This window comes from Octodon degus, unplaced genomic scaffold (assembly GCF_000260255.1).
Source record: "Octodon degus isolate 3935 unplaced genomic scaffold, OctDeg1.0 scaffold00105, whole genome shotgun sequence".
Classification (NCBI taxonomy): Eukaryota; Metazoa; Chordata; class Mammalia; order Rodentia; family Octodontidae; genus Octodon; species Octodon degus.
Window position 1 is genome coordinate 9355647 of NW_004524681.1, and position 13607 is coordinate 9369253.

The following is a 13607-nucleotide window of genomic DNA, read 5'->3' on the forward strand; positions in this document are numbered from 1 at the left end:
ATTGCTTTAAATTAGACTGCAAGGACCAGTCAAATAGCTCAGATGATTAAAGCACCTGCAAGCAGGCGCAGGGGAGGGGGTTCAATCCCCAGGCCTGCATGCCAGCCCTGTCCCCAGAGTGTGCTGAGACAGCAATTGAGACTGGGTGTGGTGACACATGCCTGTAATCCCAGCTTTTGGGAGGCTATAAACAGGCAGATCACTATGAGTCTGATCTAGTAGTAAGACCCTGAACACCCTGTAGACCCTTCCCTAAAATAATAATAAATAAATGAATAAACAAATAAATTAGAATGCACTTGCAAAAAAAGTACAATAAACCAATGTTTTATTCGGGTACATTTACTTAAATATGCATATCTTTATTTTAAAGTTCCTTTTGTATACAAAAGACTGCATACATTTTTTAAAAATATATTTTAGTACAGGGTTACAGGGTCTCACTAGGGTCTACACAGATCCGAATCGTAGTGACCCTCCTGTTCGTAGCAGCCGAGCTTTCTGGCAGGCCTTGCACACATTTTCAAAACTCCTCCCTAAAACTTGTAAATCCCGGGCCCTGTGCTTACAGTTAAAACTGCCCCTGAGACTCAGGCTGGGGTCTTTATGACCTCTCTGAATTTCTTTATGACCTCTCTGAATTTCAGCAACTCTGCTCTTAATGGAGAATAAATGAGCCCACCGCAATCAAACCACAGTGATCCTAGTTTAGGACAGGGTTTCTCCATCCGTCTACACTCCCTGCTGCATAGTCCTACAGGAATGGGAACCCTCAGACTGGCAGTCATGGGTTGAGATAGCAGGTCTTCCTCCCCTGAGACCCAGGCCACCCAAACACACACTCGAGTCCCTGCACACCTCATATACACTCCGGGGGGCACCATGGTGGAGAAGAACTGCTCTGAGGCCACCACAAACTCTGGGGAGACACTGGGGTCCAGGAACGGGCGGTACCCTGGGGGCAGGGAAAGAGGACACGGGGGTCACCACACCCACAACCCCCAACGCCCACCAAGCCTCTCTTCTCCCTCCAGGTCCTCACCTCCATACTCTGGCGGTGTCTTCCCCACAAAGCTGGGCAGCCACTCATACATGGCGATGCTCTGCGGGTCACAGAGGGGTCAAGGGAGCAGGGGGCGGAGGGGGCGGAGCCGGCTGGGCAAGGGGGAGATGGGGTGCGTGGGAGAGGAACCGCACCCAGGAATTGGAGGTACCCCGGGAACCAGAGGGTGGAGTGGGGCGGGGTTCTCGAGTAAGCAGCTGAGGGCCTCGGGATCTCGCGCACGCGGCACGTGGGCTTTGCCTGAGAGTGGCTCCGCGGAGCTCCCACCCCCAGGGGCTCCAGTCCTCGCGGTGGGGGGAAGGGAGGCTGCGGGTGTGCAGACCTGGTAGGTGGCGACCACCCTCTTGCGCGCGTGCTGGAACAGCTCCTCGTCACCCCAGCGCGGGTGCTCCCGGGCCAGCCTGTCCGCCCACCAGTTGTGGAAGCGGAACCACAGCAGGCCCAGCGCCTGCACGAAGGGGTCGCGGTTCCCGCGCTCGGCCCCGAAGGCTGCGGGACGGGACGGGATGCGACGCGGGGTCGGTGAGCGGAGGTGACAGGCCCGCGGGGTCGCCCGTACCTCCCAGTCCCTGCGCCTGTCCCCTCGCCGTCCCTGCTGCCCCCGACCGGCCTCGCCGGCGTCCCGCACCGTACAGCCCCTGGAGCCCGGCCTGGCCCGTGGCGGGGTCCGGCGCAGTCCACACGAGCAGAGCGTCCTGCGGGCCGCGCGGAAAGGCGGGGTCGCGCCCGGACGCCAGCCGCCCCCCGGAGAAGCTGCGGAGCGCGTCGCTCCATGCGTGCGCCGACCCGTAGATGGCGCTGCCGTCCAGCCAGCCGGTCACCTGGTTGGTCTGGGAACACGCCCGGGTCAGGCAGCGGGAATCCCCGGCTCGGCCCCGTCTGGCCCCACGCTGCCCGCCCTGCCCGGCCTCACCAGGTCTCGGGGGTTGCTGGGGCTCCGTCCGGTCTTGCGGTCCCAGCGGCTCCTCTGGAAGGGCAGCACGACGTCGCCGCGGCCCTCGGGGTCGAACACGGGGTCTCCGGGTGGGATGTGGATGTTGAGGAACTCGGCGGGGCAGCCGGGGGTGTCGATGCTCACCACGTCCGAGAGCACGTGGTAGCCTGGGGACCGGGGGACGGCGCTAGGCCACCCGAAGGCATCCTGCCCTGCCCTGTCAGAGCCCAGCCCGCCCTTAGTCCCCAGGCTCAAGAGTCATCCTGGCCAGAACCCTTCCTGCGCTAATCCCAGGACCCCCTGGGACAGGAGCGCCCCTGGAGGCGGCAGCCTGACAGTTTTCAACCCTGCTTCTACCCCACGCTGCCCCACCACCCATCTCCAACCCTGCCTAGCACTGGGAAGGGTGCAGCTGACCCCTGCCTCTCCCGGGGCCCCAGCACCAGACAGAGGGCCTCACCGAAGAAGACGCCCAAAACCGTGCGGTTCCGCAGGGAGGCCTGGCCAGCGGTGCCCCGCAGGGCGGTGTTGCTGAGCTCCCTGGGGTTGGGCAGGTGGGGTTCACCCAGGGGCTGGTATACCCCATCGGCGTAGTTGGCTGGGACCAGGCGCCGCAGGCGAGAGCCTGGCATAGGAGAGGTGAGGGGCAGAACAATGATGAATCATTAGGGAGCAAGGAAGGAATTTATTTTACTGGGTAGAGAACCCAGGACTTCCACACTCTGCACTACACCTCCATCCCTTTTCATTTTTTAAGTTTTGAGATAGTCACTAAACTGCTGAATTGCCTACACTGGGTTTGCATTTGCAATTCTCCTGCCTCAGCCTGCCAGAGTGCTAGGATTATAGGCCTGTGCCACCATGCCTGGTTCAGGTGCATCTTGCCTCATTTCTTCCATACTTCCTGCTATACTGTGGGTCCTAAAACTTTGGAAGTGTGGAGCTTCTGCTCCATCACCAGCCCTCCCCCTGCAGGGGCAGGTACCATCCTAACTCTGGGGCTCTGTCCCCATTCAGCTGTCACCTACCTTTGCTGCCCCAACTGTGCTCCTTGAGGTTGTTGTACCACCCATCATATCGCTGCACCTCCCACGAAATGGGGCTCAGGGCTCCTGGGTATGAAGAGGAAAGTTGGTGTGTGAGGAGCTTGTAGGGACTGCACCTGAGCCTTGTGCTTGGGGACCAAGTGGCACAGGGGGAGAAACAGGGAAGACTCACAGCCAGGACATAGTGCCTAGTGACAAATGGCCCCCAAGAGGAGGATGGTACCCAGAAGGCAGGGGAAAGGAATCTTGGGGGTACGGCAGCACAGAAACCATGCCCAACCCTACGATGCCACACACAGCAAGAGCCTGCCACACCCCGTACCTGGGTAGGACAAGTCATTCTGGGCAGGGCAGTGCGATTCAGACCTGGCCCTCCCTCTCCTGCTGCCCGGGGCAGGGGTGCGGTTCTGCTGTGCTGGTCCTTTTCCCAGTTTCCCGGGGTGGACCAGAGACTGGACTAGTCATGTGTATGGCCTGGCCCTCCCCCCCTCCCATGTTTTCCTATGACATTCTTGCTGTTGATTCTATTGTGTTCTGCAAAAGCTAGGGTTGAGGAAGGAGCACCTGAGCAGGGAGGGTGAGGGGGGACACTTTGGAAGGGAACAGAGGAGAAGGTCCAAAGTCAGGGAAGGTGGGGTTCATTCTGCTCAGGAGATCAGTTGACCAGCCTGATCGGTTGACCAGCCTGACCCAAACTAGATGTGTCCCTCTCCCTCCCCTCAGAGTGCAGAAGGAAAAGGACTCTTAGAAGAAGACCCATTCCCGATTGTCCTCAAAGGACCACCCCCCCACACCCCTGCATGCACACCCAGTTCCTGATGTTTGAATAAAGAACCTGGCCAAGGACCTAGGTCTTGGGACAGAACTAGGACAACCATGTACATGATCACTATGACAAGCTGGTTGAAGAACCTGGAGGGGACCTCTGGGGCAGTATACAGGGCGAGGACTGGTTAGAGAAAAGAGACCAGGGCTGGGAGCAAAGGAAACCCAAGGCCAGGGAAAGGAGAGGCCCAGGAGGAATGACTGTGTGTGATCAGGGAGGGCTATGGGGACAAGGTCACCGTCCTGTGATCACCCCCGGCCAGCTGGATCATTCTGCAGTGTTCTGCTGCTTCCTGTTTTTGTCTCTCATCACTAATGACCAAGGACTTCCTCTTTTTAACCTAATTTGTGGTACCTTAAACCCACTTCCCTCCTCAGTGGCCCAGGCTACAGACAGTGGCCTCTGAGTATAGGGAGAGATTGCCTGAAGACAGCAAGGTGAGACTCAGCGTCCAGTGGTTGGGGGCTAGATCACACTGTATGAAAACAAGGGTGATTCCCTCTCAACTTTGGGAATCTGATTAAGGCTAATCGGTCTTTTCCTGTGGTAAGCCAGGAAGCCTTTATGAAAAGGGAGAAGACAGGAGAGAGAAACATCCCCCCCAAAACTGGAAAGAATGAAATGGGAAATGTTGATGTAATCGTTCCTCCACTCAGGCTCCCTAACTCGGCGTCTTTGGCAATAACTTTCATTCCATGATCCATCCATGTATATCCAACATGAGCGTCATGGGCAGGGCTGTGACACAGCTGCTGTCCTTAGCGAAGCCCAGAGGATGCTGGTTTCCTGGTCTAGCCACACTTCCTCTCCAGCCTGTACTTACCCACAGGCATCCATGGCCCAACCAGGAGAGGCCACATTAGTGCCAGCGCCAGGTGGAAACCCATGAAGAGAAAGTAGCTAGCGGCTCAGGTGTTGGAATCCCGCAAACGAGACACCTAGGAAAGAGGACAGAAAATAGCCACCAGCCATTCAGGAGAATCAGGCTAAGGCCCCTGCGGGTCACTGTGAATCCAGGGTTGGGTGGGTCAAGACCAGAGTGAGCAGAGTAGCACATGGGATTCACTCCCTTCCAAGATCCACTGATTCCCTCCACAAATACTTGAAGGGTGCCCACTAGGTACTTGAGGCGCCAGGGCTGGATGAACAAACAGAAGAAAAGCTTGCTTCAGATCGGGTGGACAGCCTTGCTTTGACAGGGCTGCCTGGAGACGAGGCCATTAGGCAAGCCACTTAGCTGATGAGACCTGGACTGTTTACCTGCCAGCATGGTTTCCAGAATCACATGTGAGAATGAGGTTTAATTCAGGGGACAAAAGAAAAAGGATGGGTGTTGCGCACACGTGACAACCAGAAAGGAGGCTGGAGATCATCCTCTGCGCAGACTCCAGAGGGCTGCTGGCCAGATACTCATGTTTTAGGGCTGGCTTTGTGCACTCCCTCCCAACCCAGAAACTAATCCAGGAAAACAGAGGTGTCAGGCAGCTCAGGGAACTCCTGATCTCCACTCTGCAGGGCTTCAGGACAGTGGCCCCAGGAAGGGATGTCATCACTACTTCTCACCTCCTATTAAATACATGTTAAAAGCCTACATCCTGCTGGACTTGTACCTGGTCCGCCCTTCGCAGTCTTTTGGTTGCTGGCTTTGGACAATTTGCACACAGCTGAAGTGACCACAGTGATCCTTCCCCTCCCCCATTGTCATCCCTTCCACAATCCAGGCCCCAAACCCAAGTGTACCATTCCTGCACTACAGGCATGGAATGGGCCATCAGGATAGACTGGGGGACACTGCAGAGGAGATGGGATGACTTTAGTCGCCCTTTGGGGTTAAGTGCCCTTGTATCGATTTGCCAGGCAACAACGGGGAGCGTAACTTCCCCAAAACTTTGAAAGGAAGTCTCCACCCTGGGCAGGGCAGGAAGCCCCAGGTCTTGTCAGAGTAGCAGGTCTCCCCACGTGGCCCCCTTTTCCAGCCTAAAGTCCTAGATCCTGACCCAGAGCTGGGGGTCAGGGGAAGCCCAGCTAAAGCTATAGGGATTCCAACCTGTTCCGGGGTGGGCCCGGGGTACATCCTGCATCCCCAGTGCCAGAGTTCCTCCCTGGCATGCCTGCTTTCTGGGAGGAGATCCCCCTAGACTTAGGAGATGAGATCTCCCCCTTTACCATGATCGGCAGCCCTCAGTCTCCCCAAACTGTGGTGGAGCCCAGGACAGGCGCCAGCAGGCTCCATTTTAGCCATAGGATAAGGTTGGAAGCTCTCCCTCAAAACCTGGCCATGGTGGGGTTCTCTCCCTGGCTGCCTATGTTAAGGGCTCTCCCCACCAGCACCCAGCCCTCCAGGGTCTGACCTTGGTTGCCGCCTTTGTTCCCAGGTTGCAGACCGGCTCCTGAATGGGCTCCGGAGCCCAAACGTGTCGGGCCGGGCCGGGCCGCCTCTCTAGCTCGAGTGGTGCGGGTGGGGCTTGGGAGTGGAGTGAGGCGGGGCAGGCAGGGCTGGAGGCGGGACTGGGGAACAGGCTGGGTTGGAGGTTTGTGGCCACCCAGCTGGCAGAAGGGGCGCCCAGGGTCCGCTGCAGGTCCCTGCCGTGGAGGGAAGGGGCGCTAGAGGTGCGGCGGTGTGGGCTCCCGGGCCAGGGTGGGGTGTCCTTTACTGCCGAGGGTTTAGCTACTGCGGCCTCGTGGGCGGAGCGAAGGGCGAGTCCGCCTGGACAGGTCGGACAGGCGCGATCCTCTCCACCCCGTCGGGTCTGCTGGCCCGCGCTCTGCGACCAGGAGTCAGCCAGGCCAGGGGTCATAGCAGGGGCCGTCCGTGGGAGCCCCTCCTCTAGATTTCTTAGTGGAGTCTCAGGAGTTACCGCTCTGCGAGCTCCGCGGGTGGGACTGGACCTACGGGTTTGCATAGGGTTGGCCTGGGTGCTTGGCTCAGGGTAAGGGGGTCAGAGATCAGGGGTCTGAGGGTTGCGGGGCCACACAACAGCGCGGTCCGTGCGTCCCGAGCCACCCTGTCCGGGGCAGCGTGGGGCGCAGAGCACCCCAGACTCGGTTAGTCCGGCCCCAACCTGGTCCTCCGTGGAGTGGGGAGAGGAAAGAGCCGGGTGCTTGCGGGGTCTGACATCGCCATCCGGTCCCTCCGCCCTGCAGGATCGCGGCGTGGGAGCGAGGTGCCCAGGCAGAGGCCAGCACCGCGGCCGCCGCCGCAGACTCACGGTTTGAGAGACCAGAAGGTAGGGAACCGGGCCAGGGCTGGGCGAGGGCTGAGGCTGCTGACGGTCGGGTCGGTCGGGGTGATCAGCCTGAGTTAGCGGGAGGCCTCTGGCACTGTCCTCGCTGCGACCCTTAAGGGTGCACTCCTTGGGTCTGCCCGGCGCTGATTCACACTCCAGAGTTCTGAAAGGACAAGTTGGCTGAGAAATGAAGGCAAGGAGAAGCTCAGAGATCCCAAAAGTCACAGAGCTCCCAGCCCCTGATTCCTCAGCCCCTACTAAATGGATCTAGGTAACTTGGACCACAGCGCTCTCTGCTCCAAAGCTGCTGAGCACATCCTGTCCCAACATATTTTTAAATCTTGTTCTTTCTCCACTTAAGTGGTCTACCCAGCACACTCTATCAGGAAGCTAAATCCCCAGCGGTTTTTAGTTATTGAATAGTTTTAATTTGAGACAGAGTCTCAATAAATTGCCCAGGGAAGAAGGCCTCAGGTTTTCCACCCAACTGCCTCAGTCTCTCTCTGTGCTGGGATTTCAGGTGTGCTCCACTGTGCCTGGCCAGAGCTGTAAACTTTTATTATTTTTGTTTACTGAGACAGGGTCTTACTATGTAGTCCAGGCTGTGCTTGAACTCATTGTGTAGTCCAGACTGGCCTCAAATTCACAACTATCCTCCTGCCTCAACCTCCCAAATGCTAGGATTACAGACATGCTCCTAGGAACTGTAAACATTTGATAGGATCTACCCTAAACATTTGATAGGATGAGAGGAATAAATCGTCTCATTCCAGTAGCAGGCATCACCCAGAAGAGCCCCAGGTGACTGCAGGCCTGTCACTCGTGCCTTTTCCTAAGGATTTAGCAGTCCTGTATTATTCCCGGAAGAGGGATGAGTTAGGCAGGAAGTCCTCAGGAAAAAGGTGTGTCCCATGGGCTGCAGGGGAGGCCACCAGCCACCAATAGTACATGGCTCTCAGAGAGGCAGACCGGAGCTTGCACTAGGCTGAATTTTCTTCACACCATCTTAGACCACCTCAGATAAAGCAGGGAAAAGGAATCCCAAGCTGTGGGAGTAGGCCCATCCCAATGAGAAACCACCACAGTTGCATAGGAGGGCTTCCCTGGAGCAACACAGCTGGCTGAGCACAGTGGTCCGTGTCTCTGTTTCAGCTTTCGGCGCCTGTATCACCAGTGGTGGCGGTGTGCTGGGGCTCCAGTGAGTGGAGTGAACACCAGAGTTTTGTCAGATTAGAACCCACGGGGCTGGGGAGATGGCTCAGTAGCATAAGCACTTGCTTGGCAAATGCAAGGGCCTGAGTTCAATCCCCAGTTCCGCCAAAAAAAAAAAAAAAAAAAAAAATTAGAACCCATTCTGCTATCCGCCTTACTTGTTAAGCCAGGGAGGAAACTGGCTCCAGGGAGACAGGAGCTTTGTAAAAAAAAACAAAAATAGGAGGTCCCGGATGAGGGCAGTGCATCGCAGGCTGAGCTGCTCTCCAGGCAGAGACTAGTCACTTCATAATGAGCAGCACATTAGGAGTGAGGTTGTGAAAAGTTACCTTCAAAAAAAGAGGCAATGTAGATTAAGAAAATTCTAACCCATGAGAGCGAACCAGAGCAATTAGGGCAGAGTTTATTCACCAATTGGTTTTTTTTTTTTTTTTTTTTTTTTTGTTCTAGCCATCTTTAATAAATATTTTGGAGAGTGGAAATATGTTAGCCATGTCCTTCTGTATATAAGATACAGAAAATGTTTTGTTAGGATTTCTTTGAAGCATATTAATAGAGAAGCCAGTCTTGTAAAACATTGTTATAACCTCTCATGAAGATAAATGCAGGAATAATATTTTATGTGATCCTGACCCAAAAAAAACCTTATCAAATTATTATTTGTTTACATTTCAAATATTTGTTTTTGAAATTCTAACATATGATAAGGTTATTATTTATAAGCTTACTTCATCTGCCTATCTCATTAACCAAGGTATTCTACATTTTATAGCCCTTTCACCTAGAGCCTTTAAAAAAATATATAGTATTTTGGGTGTCATAAATAAAAATAAACTCTTAATCCAATAAACATCTGCTTTTAAGTAAATGTCATTATCACATATCTTTCAAAATTATGCACAAATTCTTAGTTACTTGTCTCCAGCTAGGGTTGAAATGTATGTTTCAGATTCGCTTAAACATGAACGTTCTTGCTTGTGTCTTAGCTAGTTTTGGATACTCCATCTATTGGAAGTGGCTGTGTAGAAATTTTTTTTGGAATCACTGGAAGTTGAGGTGACTAGTGGAATACTAAGGATCAGAATCTTGTTGGGGTCCCTCCGTTCATGTTGAAGGAGGTTATTATAGAAGGCAGAGCTCCCTCTTGCGACAGAAATCAGGAGCAGCCACTGGTGGAGAAAATTCATTCGTATTCATTTGACCCAGAGTCTGGATGCACCTACAGCTAGCCAGGGATGCAAAAAGCGGAGAGATGAAATGTTTGCCCTCCAGGAAATTAGAGTCTAACAATGCGGCAGTGTTCACCAATTAGGGTACAGCATAATTGCTGTGATCTTGTAGATACGCTCAAAACACAGTTAGAGCAGGGAACTTCTGCCCTGGACTGGAGGCGTCGGAGGAGAGCCACAGACAAAGCAAAACAAGCCGAGACCTGAAGTGAGAAGAGGCATTTGCCAAGGGGTGGGAGCATTCCAGGCAGAGGAGGTAACGTACACAGAGGCTTGAGGAAGGCCTGATGGGGCGCGTCAGCTCAGGGAGCGTCCAGCGTGGCTCAAGGTTAGGCCGTGAGTGGAGGCGGAGATGGAGGAACAGGAAAGGTCGCGAAGCACTTATAGTTGACCCTAAGAAGATTAGATCTTAGCCAGGGCAGACAAGGGAAGTGATTATATTTAGTTATGAGAAAACGTATGCTGGTGCCAGGCAAGAGAGGATGAGCCTGAGCCAGGGCATAGGAGGATGAGCCTGAGCCAGGGCAGAGGATGTTGGGAAGGAAATGTGTGAATAATTTCAAGAAATACTTAAGAGATGCTGGGCGTGGTGGTGCACACTTGTAATCCTGGCACTGAGAGGCTGAGGCAGGAGGATCCTTATGGGTTTGAGACCAGCCTGGTCTACAGAATGAGCTCAAGGCCAGCCCAAACTGCATAGCTAGACCTTGTCTCAAAGAGGAGAGAGAGAGAGAGAGAGAGAGAGAGAGAGAGAGAGAGAGAGAGAGAAAATTGTCCTTTTCACTCCAGTGCTTAAGAACAGCATCATCAGACTAAATTACAGAACTGTGATTGTTGATTCAGAGATGCTTTGTTGTTGTTGTTGTTTTTTTTTTAAATGATGTCTACAAACTTGAGGTGTGTCTTACCAACAATGGCCGTCATGGTTTAATTGCCAGTGCATTTTTCCCCCTTTTATTTTGTGGCACTCACAATAATAGGCGTGTCTCGTGACCAAGTTCTCTCTGAGATCTAACTAAACACAGTAAGTTCCAGTGACATTGAACAATATCTTATCTCCAAAGGGACAGACTAGAGTTGAAGCTCTGAATTTAGAAGGAGGACAGAGCAGTCCAAAGCGAGGGTTTGAGGTGAAATCAGGCCAGGATATTTGAGTAGAGATGGAGGAACAGAAGAACATGTGGCCCAGCCTCCAGCCTGGTGGAGGCTGGGTGACCCTGCAGTGATTATTCAAGTGAACTCAAGTTTGATCATTCTGGAGTCCCCAGAACAGGAGCTAAGGCATCTGAGAAAGCTGGACAGACCAATGTGGGCCGCGGCAGGCTGGGAATCTGTCCTTTGGAGATATAGCTGGACCCTGCAATTACCAGAGCTCTTTGGCCTTTGTTCCTTGGGGGGGTGAGGAAAAAGCCAATCTTTTTCTAATCTGTACCTTCCCCTACCCTCAGGCCTTCACTGGATAGTAAATCCAGCTCTTTTTATGTCCTGTGATCTATCTGCTTGCCCATGAGGCCTGAGGGAAAGAGAAGAGAGAGTTATATTTCTCAGGACAATCTGGGAAGAAATAGAGTCCTCGAGGGCATAGACAGCACTAATACAGAGGGCTGCAGGTCAGAAGGGCACTCAGGCAGCAGAGTCAGAGTCGGATTGACAGGACCCTAATTCGGTCAAGCCAGAGACAGAGGGATGGCTGAGGGTCCTGAGGGAGAATTCTGGAAAGCCATTAAAGGGAAAGCTCCAGAGATGAGGGCCTGCATCTCCAGCACCATCTCCAGCGCCTGATAGATACAGGACACTTGACCCACTCCGTGTCATTGTACAGCACCGGCTCCACGCACTGCCACCACCATGGCTGCTCTTGGACACACGTTCCCCTTCTATGCCGGCCCCAAGCCAACGTTCCCCATGGACACCACCTTGGTCGTCATCATCACCATTTTTCTGACTGCCTTAGTCACCTTTATCATCATCCTGCCTGGCATTCGGGGCAAGACGGTAAGAAACAAAGCCAGCCCTGAAGACCCCCTCCTGAGAGGGACCTCAGGCTGAGAGTGAGGGATCCAGACCCTGTCTATAAAGAGGTTCAGGGAAGAGACCCTGGCAGATGGCTCCCCTCTCCTGGATTGAGTCGACAGGTAATTGCTGAGCACCTGTTAGGCCCAGACACCCCATCACCACTGACCAAGTGGTCTTGGGGGGGGGGTACAATGCCTGCCCCTGCCCCAAGCATGGAAGAAGGGAGGTGGACCCGGATGGAGGGAGCTGCTGCCTAACCCCCACCCTGTGCCCCAGAGGCTCTTCTGGCTGCTGCGTGTGGTGACCAGCTTATTCATCGGGGCTGTGATCCTGGGTGAGTTCTGGCCTCTGCAATGGAGCAGCAGCTGCCTTTCTCCTCGTTTCCTGTGTGGTCCCCACTTCCTGGTGGCTCTCAGACCCTACTTGGAGAGTGCTGCTGCCTGGGGCCACTGCCTGGGGAAACGTGGGATGCATGTCCATGGCCCTCGGGACATTTTTATTTTGGGCCTAATGACTGCTGGCAGAAGGTCCCTGGGACAGGAGTGGGGCAAAGGAAGAGGGTTGCCTAGTTGGCTTTGGTGGTTGGGCACATCAGGGAGACTGAGTGTCCATGCTGAACGAAGCTGGGTCTGCCTGTCATGGGTTACTGTAGTTTCCTCCCCAGATGCCTAGTGATGGTCCCTAAGTGTGTATGTGGGGGCCGCAGGTATGAGCAAAGGAGATCTCAGAGTCTGACCCGTTTGTTCCCCCACATCCACGGTCAGCAGGCCTCCTAGGAGCCAGGCCATGGCTGCTTATGGACAGCAGTGATGGCTGGTCCAGGCATGCGACCTTGTAGCTCTTTGACTACCCTGGCAGCCCTTAGCCCTCCCTGAGTTCCCATGTGTTCAACTCCCCAACCCCAGCCGTGAATTTCAGCTCTAAGTGGTCAGTGGGCCAGGTCAGCGCCAACACCACCTACAAAGCCTTCAGCCCTGAGCGGATCAGCGCAGACGTGGGGCTGCAGATTGGGCTGGGAGGAGTCAACATCACGCTCACTGGTGAGGGGGCTCCAGCTTGGGTGGGAGAGGGCCCTGCTGTTTAGGGGATCCGTTTTGACAGGGTCCAAAAGGGTGCAGTGTGCCTAGCCCTGAGGTTAGAAGCATCTGTGGGTGTTGGGGTCTCCTTCAGTTTAGGTCAGGGTGGGTGGCCCCGCTCAGGCATATGCCTGCTGCGGCCCCTGAGTCCCTACCAAGTGCAGCCACCTGCTCCTGCAGGGACCCCAGTGCAGCAGCTGAATGAAACCATCAATTACAATGAGGAGTTCCTGTGGCACCTAAGCAAGGACTATGCCGAGGAGTACATGAGCGCCCTGCAGAGGGGGCTGCCAGACCCTGTCCTCTACCTGGCCGAGAAGCTCGGCCCGAACAGCCCATGTGGCCTGCATGACCAGTACCGCCTGGCAGGACACTATGCCTCTGCCATGCTATGGTGAGTGGGAAGGGGAAGGAATGGAGGGTCTGGAGGACGTGGCTGTCCCAGATGGCATGGGGTGCCTGGTTGGCAGCCCGTGGCTGGAATCCCCACCTCACGTCACCGGTTGGCTCCAACCCCCTGCCTGGACCCTTCCAGCCTGGCCCGCAGGTGGAGGGCAGCCGGTCCTCATGGCCTCACTTCACAGGGTCGCCTTCCTTTGCTGGCTGCTGGCCAACGTGATGCTGTCCATGCCCGTGCTGCTGTATGGTGGCCACATGCTTTTGGCCACAGGCATCTTCCAGCTACTGGCACTGTTCTTCTTTTCAATGGTCACATCGCTCACATCACATTGTTCCCTGCGCCTGGGGGCAGTGGAGCTGCATACCCAGCACGGGCCTGCCTTCTGGACTACACTGGCCACAGGTGAGCCTGCCCAGGACCTCTGTGCCGGAGGGCTGGGGCCGGAGAGGGAGGAGCCAGGGCCTGGGTGTGGGCAGACTAAGGCTTCCCTTTCAGGGTGAGGTGCGGGGCCAGAGCAACGCTGAGCCCACACCTGCTGCCCGAGCCCACACCTGCTGCCCGCGCCCACACCTGCTGCC

General features: G+C 55.0%; 2 protein-coding genes across 5 annotated transcripts in view; one reads left to right on the forward strand and one right to left on the reverse strand.

Moving 5' to 3' along the window:
* The window catches only part of Duox1 (dual oxidase 1), a 28288-nt gene extending 21987 nt beyond the window's left edge, over positions 1-6301 (reverse strand). For all 3 annotated transcript variants that reach the window (XM_023724074.1, XM_004639035.2, XM_023724075.1), the window contains exons 1-9: positions 6221-6301; positions 4693-4807; positions 3026-3109; positions 2458-2622; positions 1977-2164; positions 1692-1893; positions 1386-1552; positions 1043-1103; positions 859-955 (exon numbers count right to left, since the gene is read on the reverse strand). In XM_023724074.1, the coding sequence (XP_023579842.1) occupies positions 859-955; positions 1043-1103; positions 1386-1552; positions 1692-1893; positions 1977-2164; positions 2458-2622; positions 3026-3109; positions 4693-4756 (1028 nt within the window). In that variant the 5' untranslated portion in view covers positions 4757-4807; positions 6221-6301. The remainder of the gene's footprint in view (positions 1-858; positions 956-1042; positions 1104-1385; positions 1553-1691; positions 1894-1976; positions 2165-2457; positions 2623-3025; positions 3110-4692; positions 4808-6220) is intronic.
* Positions 6302-6444: 143 nt separating this feature from the next.
* The window catches only part of Duoxa1 (dual oxidase maturation factor 1), an 8083-nt gene continuing 920 nt past the window's right edge, over positions 6445-13607 (forward strand). Inside the window, exons 1-7 of one of the 2 annotated variants that reach the window (XM_023724076.1) lie at positions 6445-6479; positions 7014-7096; positions 11360-11532; positions 11830-11887; positions 12459-12593; positions 12810-13023; positions 13214-13431. In XM_023724076.1, coding sequence (XP_023579844.1) covers positions 11386-11532; positions 11830-11887; positions 12459-12593; positions 12810-13023; positions 13214-13431 — 772 coding nt within the window. In that variant the 5' untranslated portion in view covers positions 6445-6479; positions 7014-7096; positions 11360-11385. Of the gene's footprint in view, positions 6480-7013; positions 7097-9327; positions 9365-11359; positions 11533-11829; positions 11888-12458; positions 12594-12809; positions 13024-13213; positions 13432-13607 lie in introns of those variants that run through there. The other variant, XM_004639072.3, reaches the window with a different exon arrangement.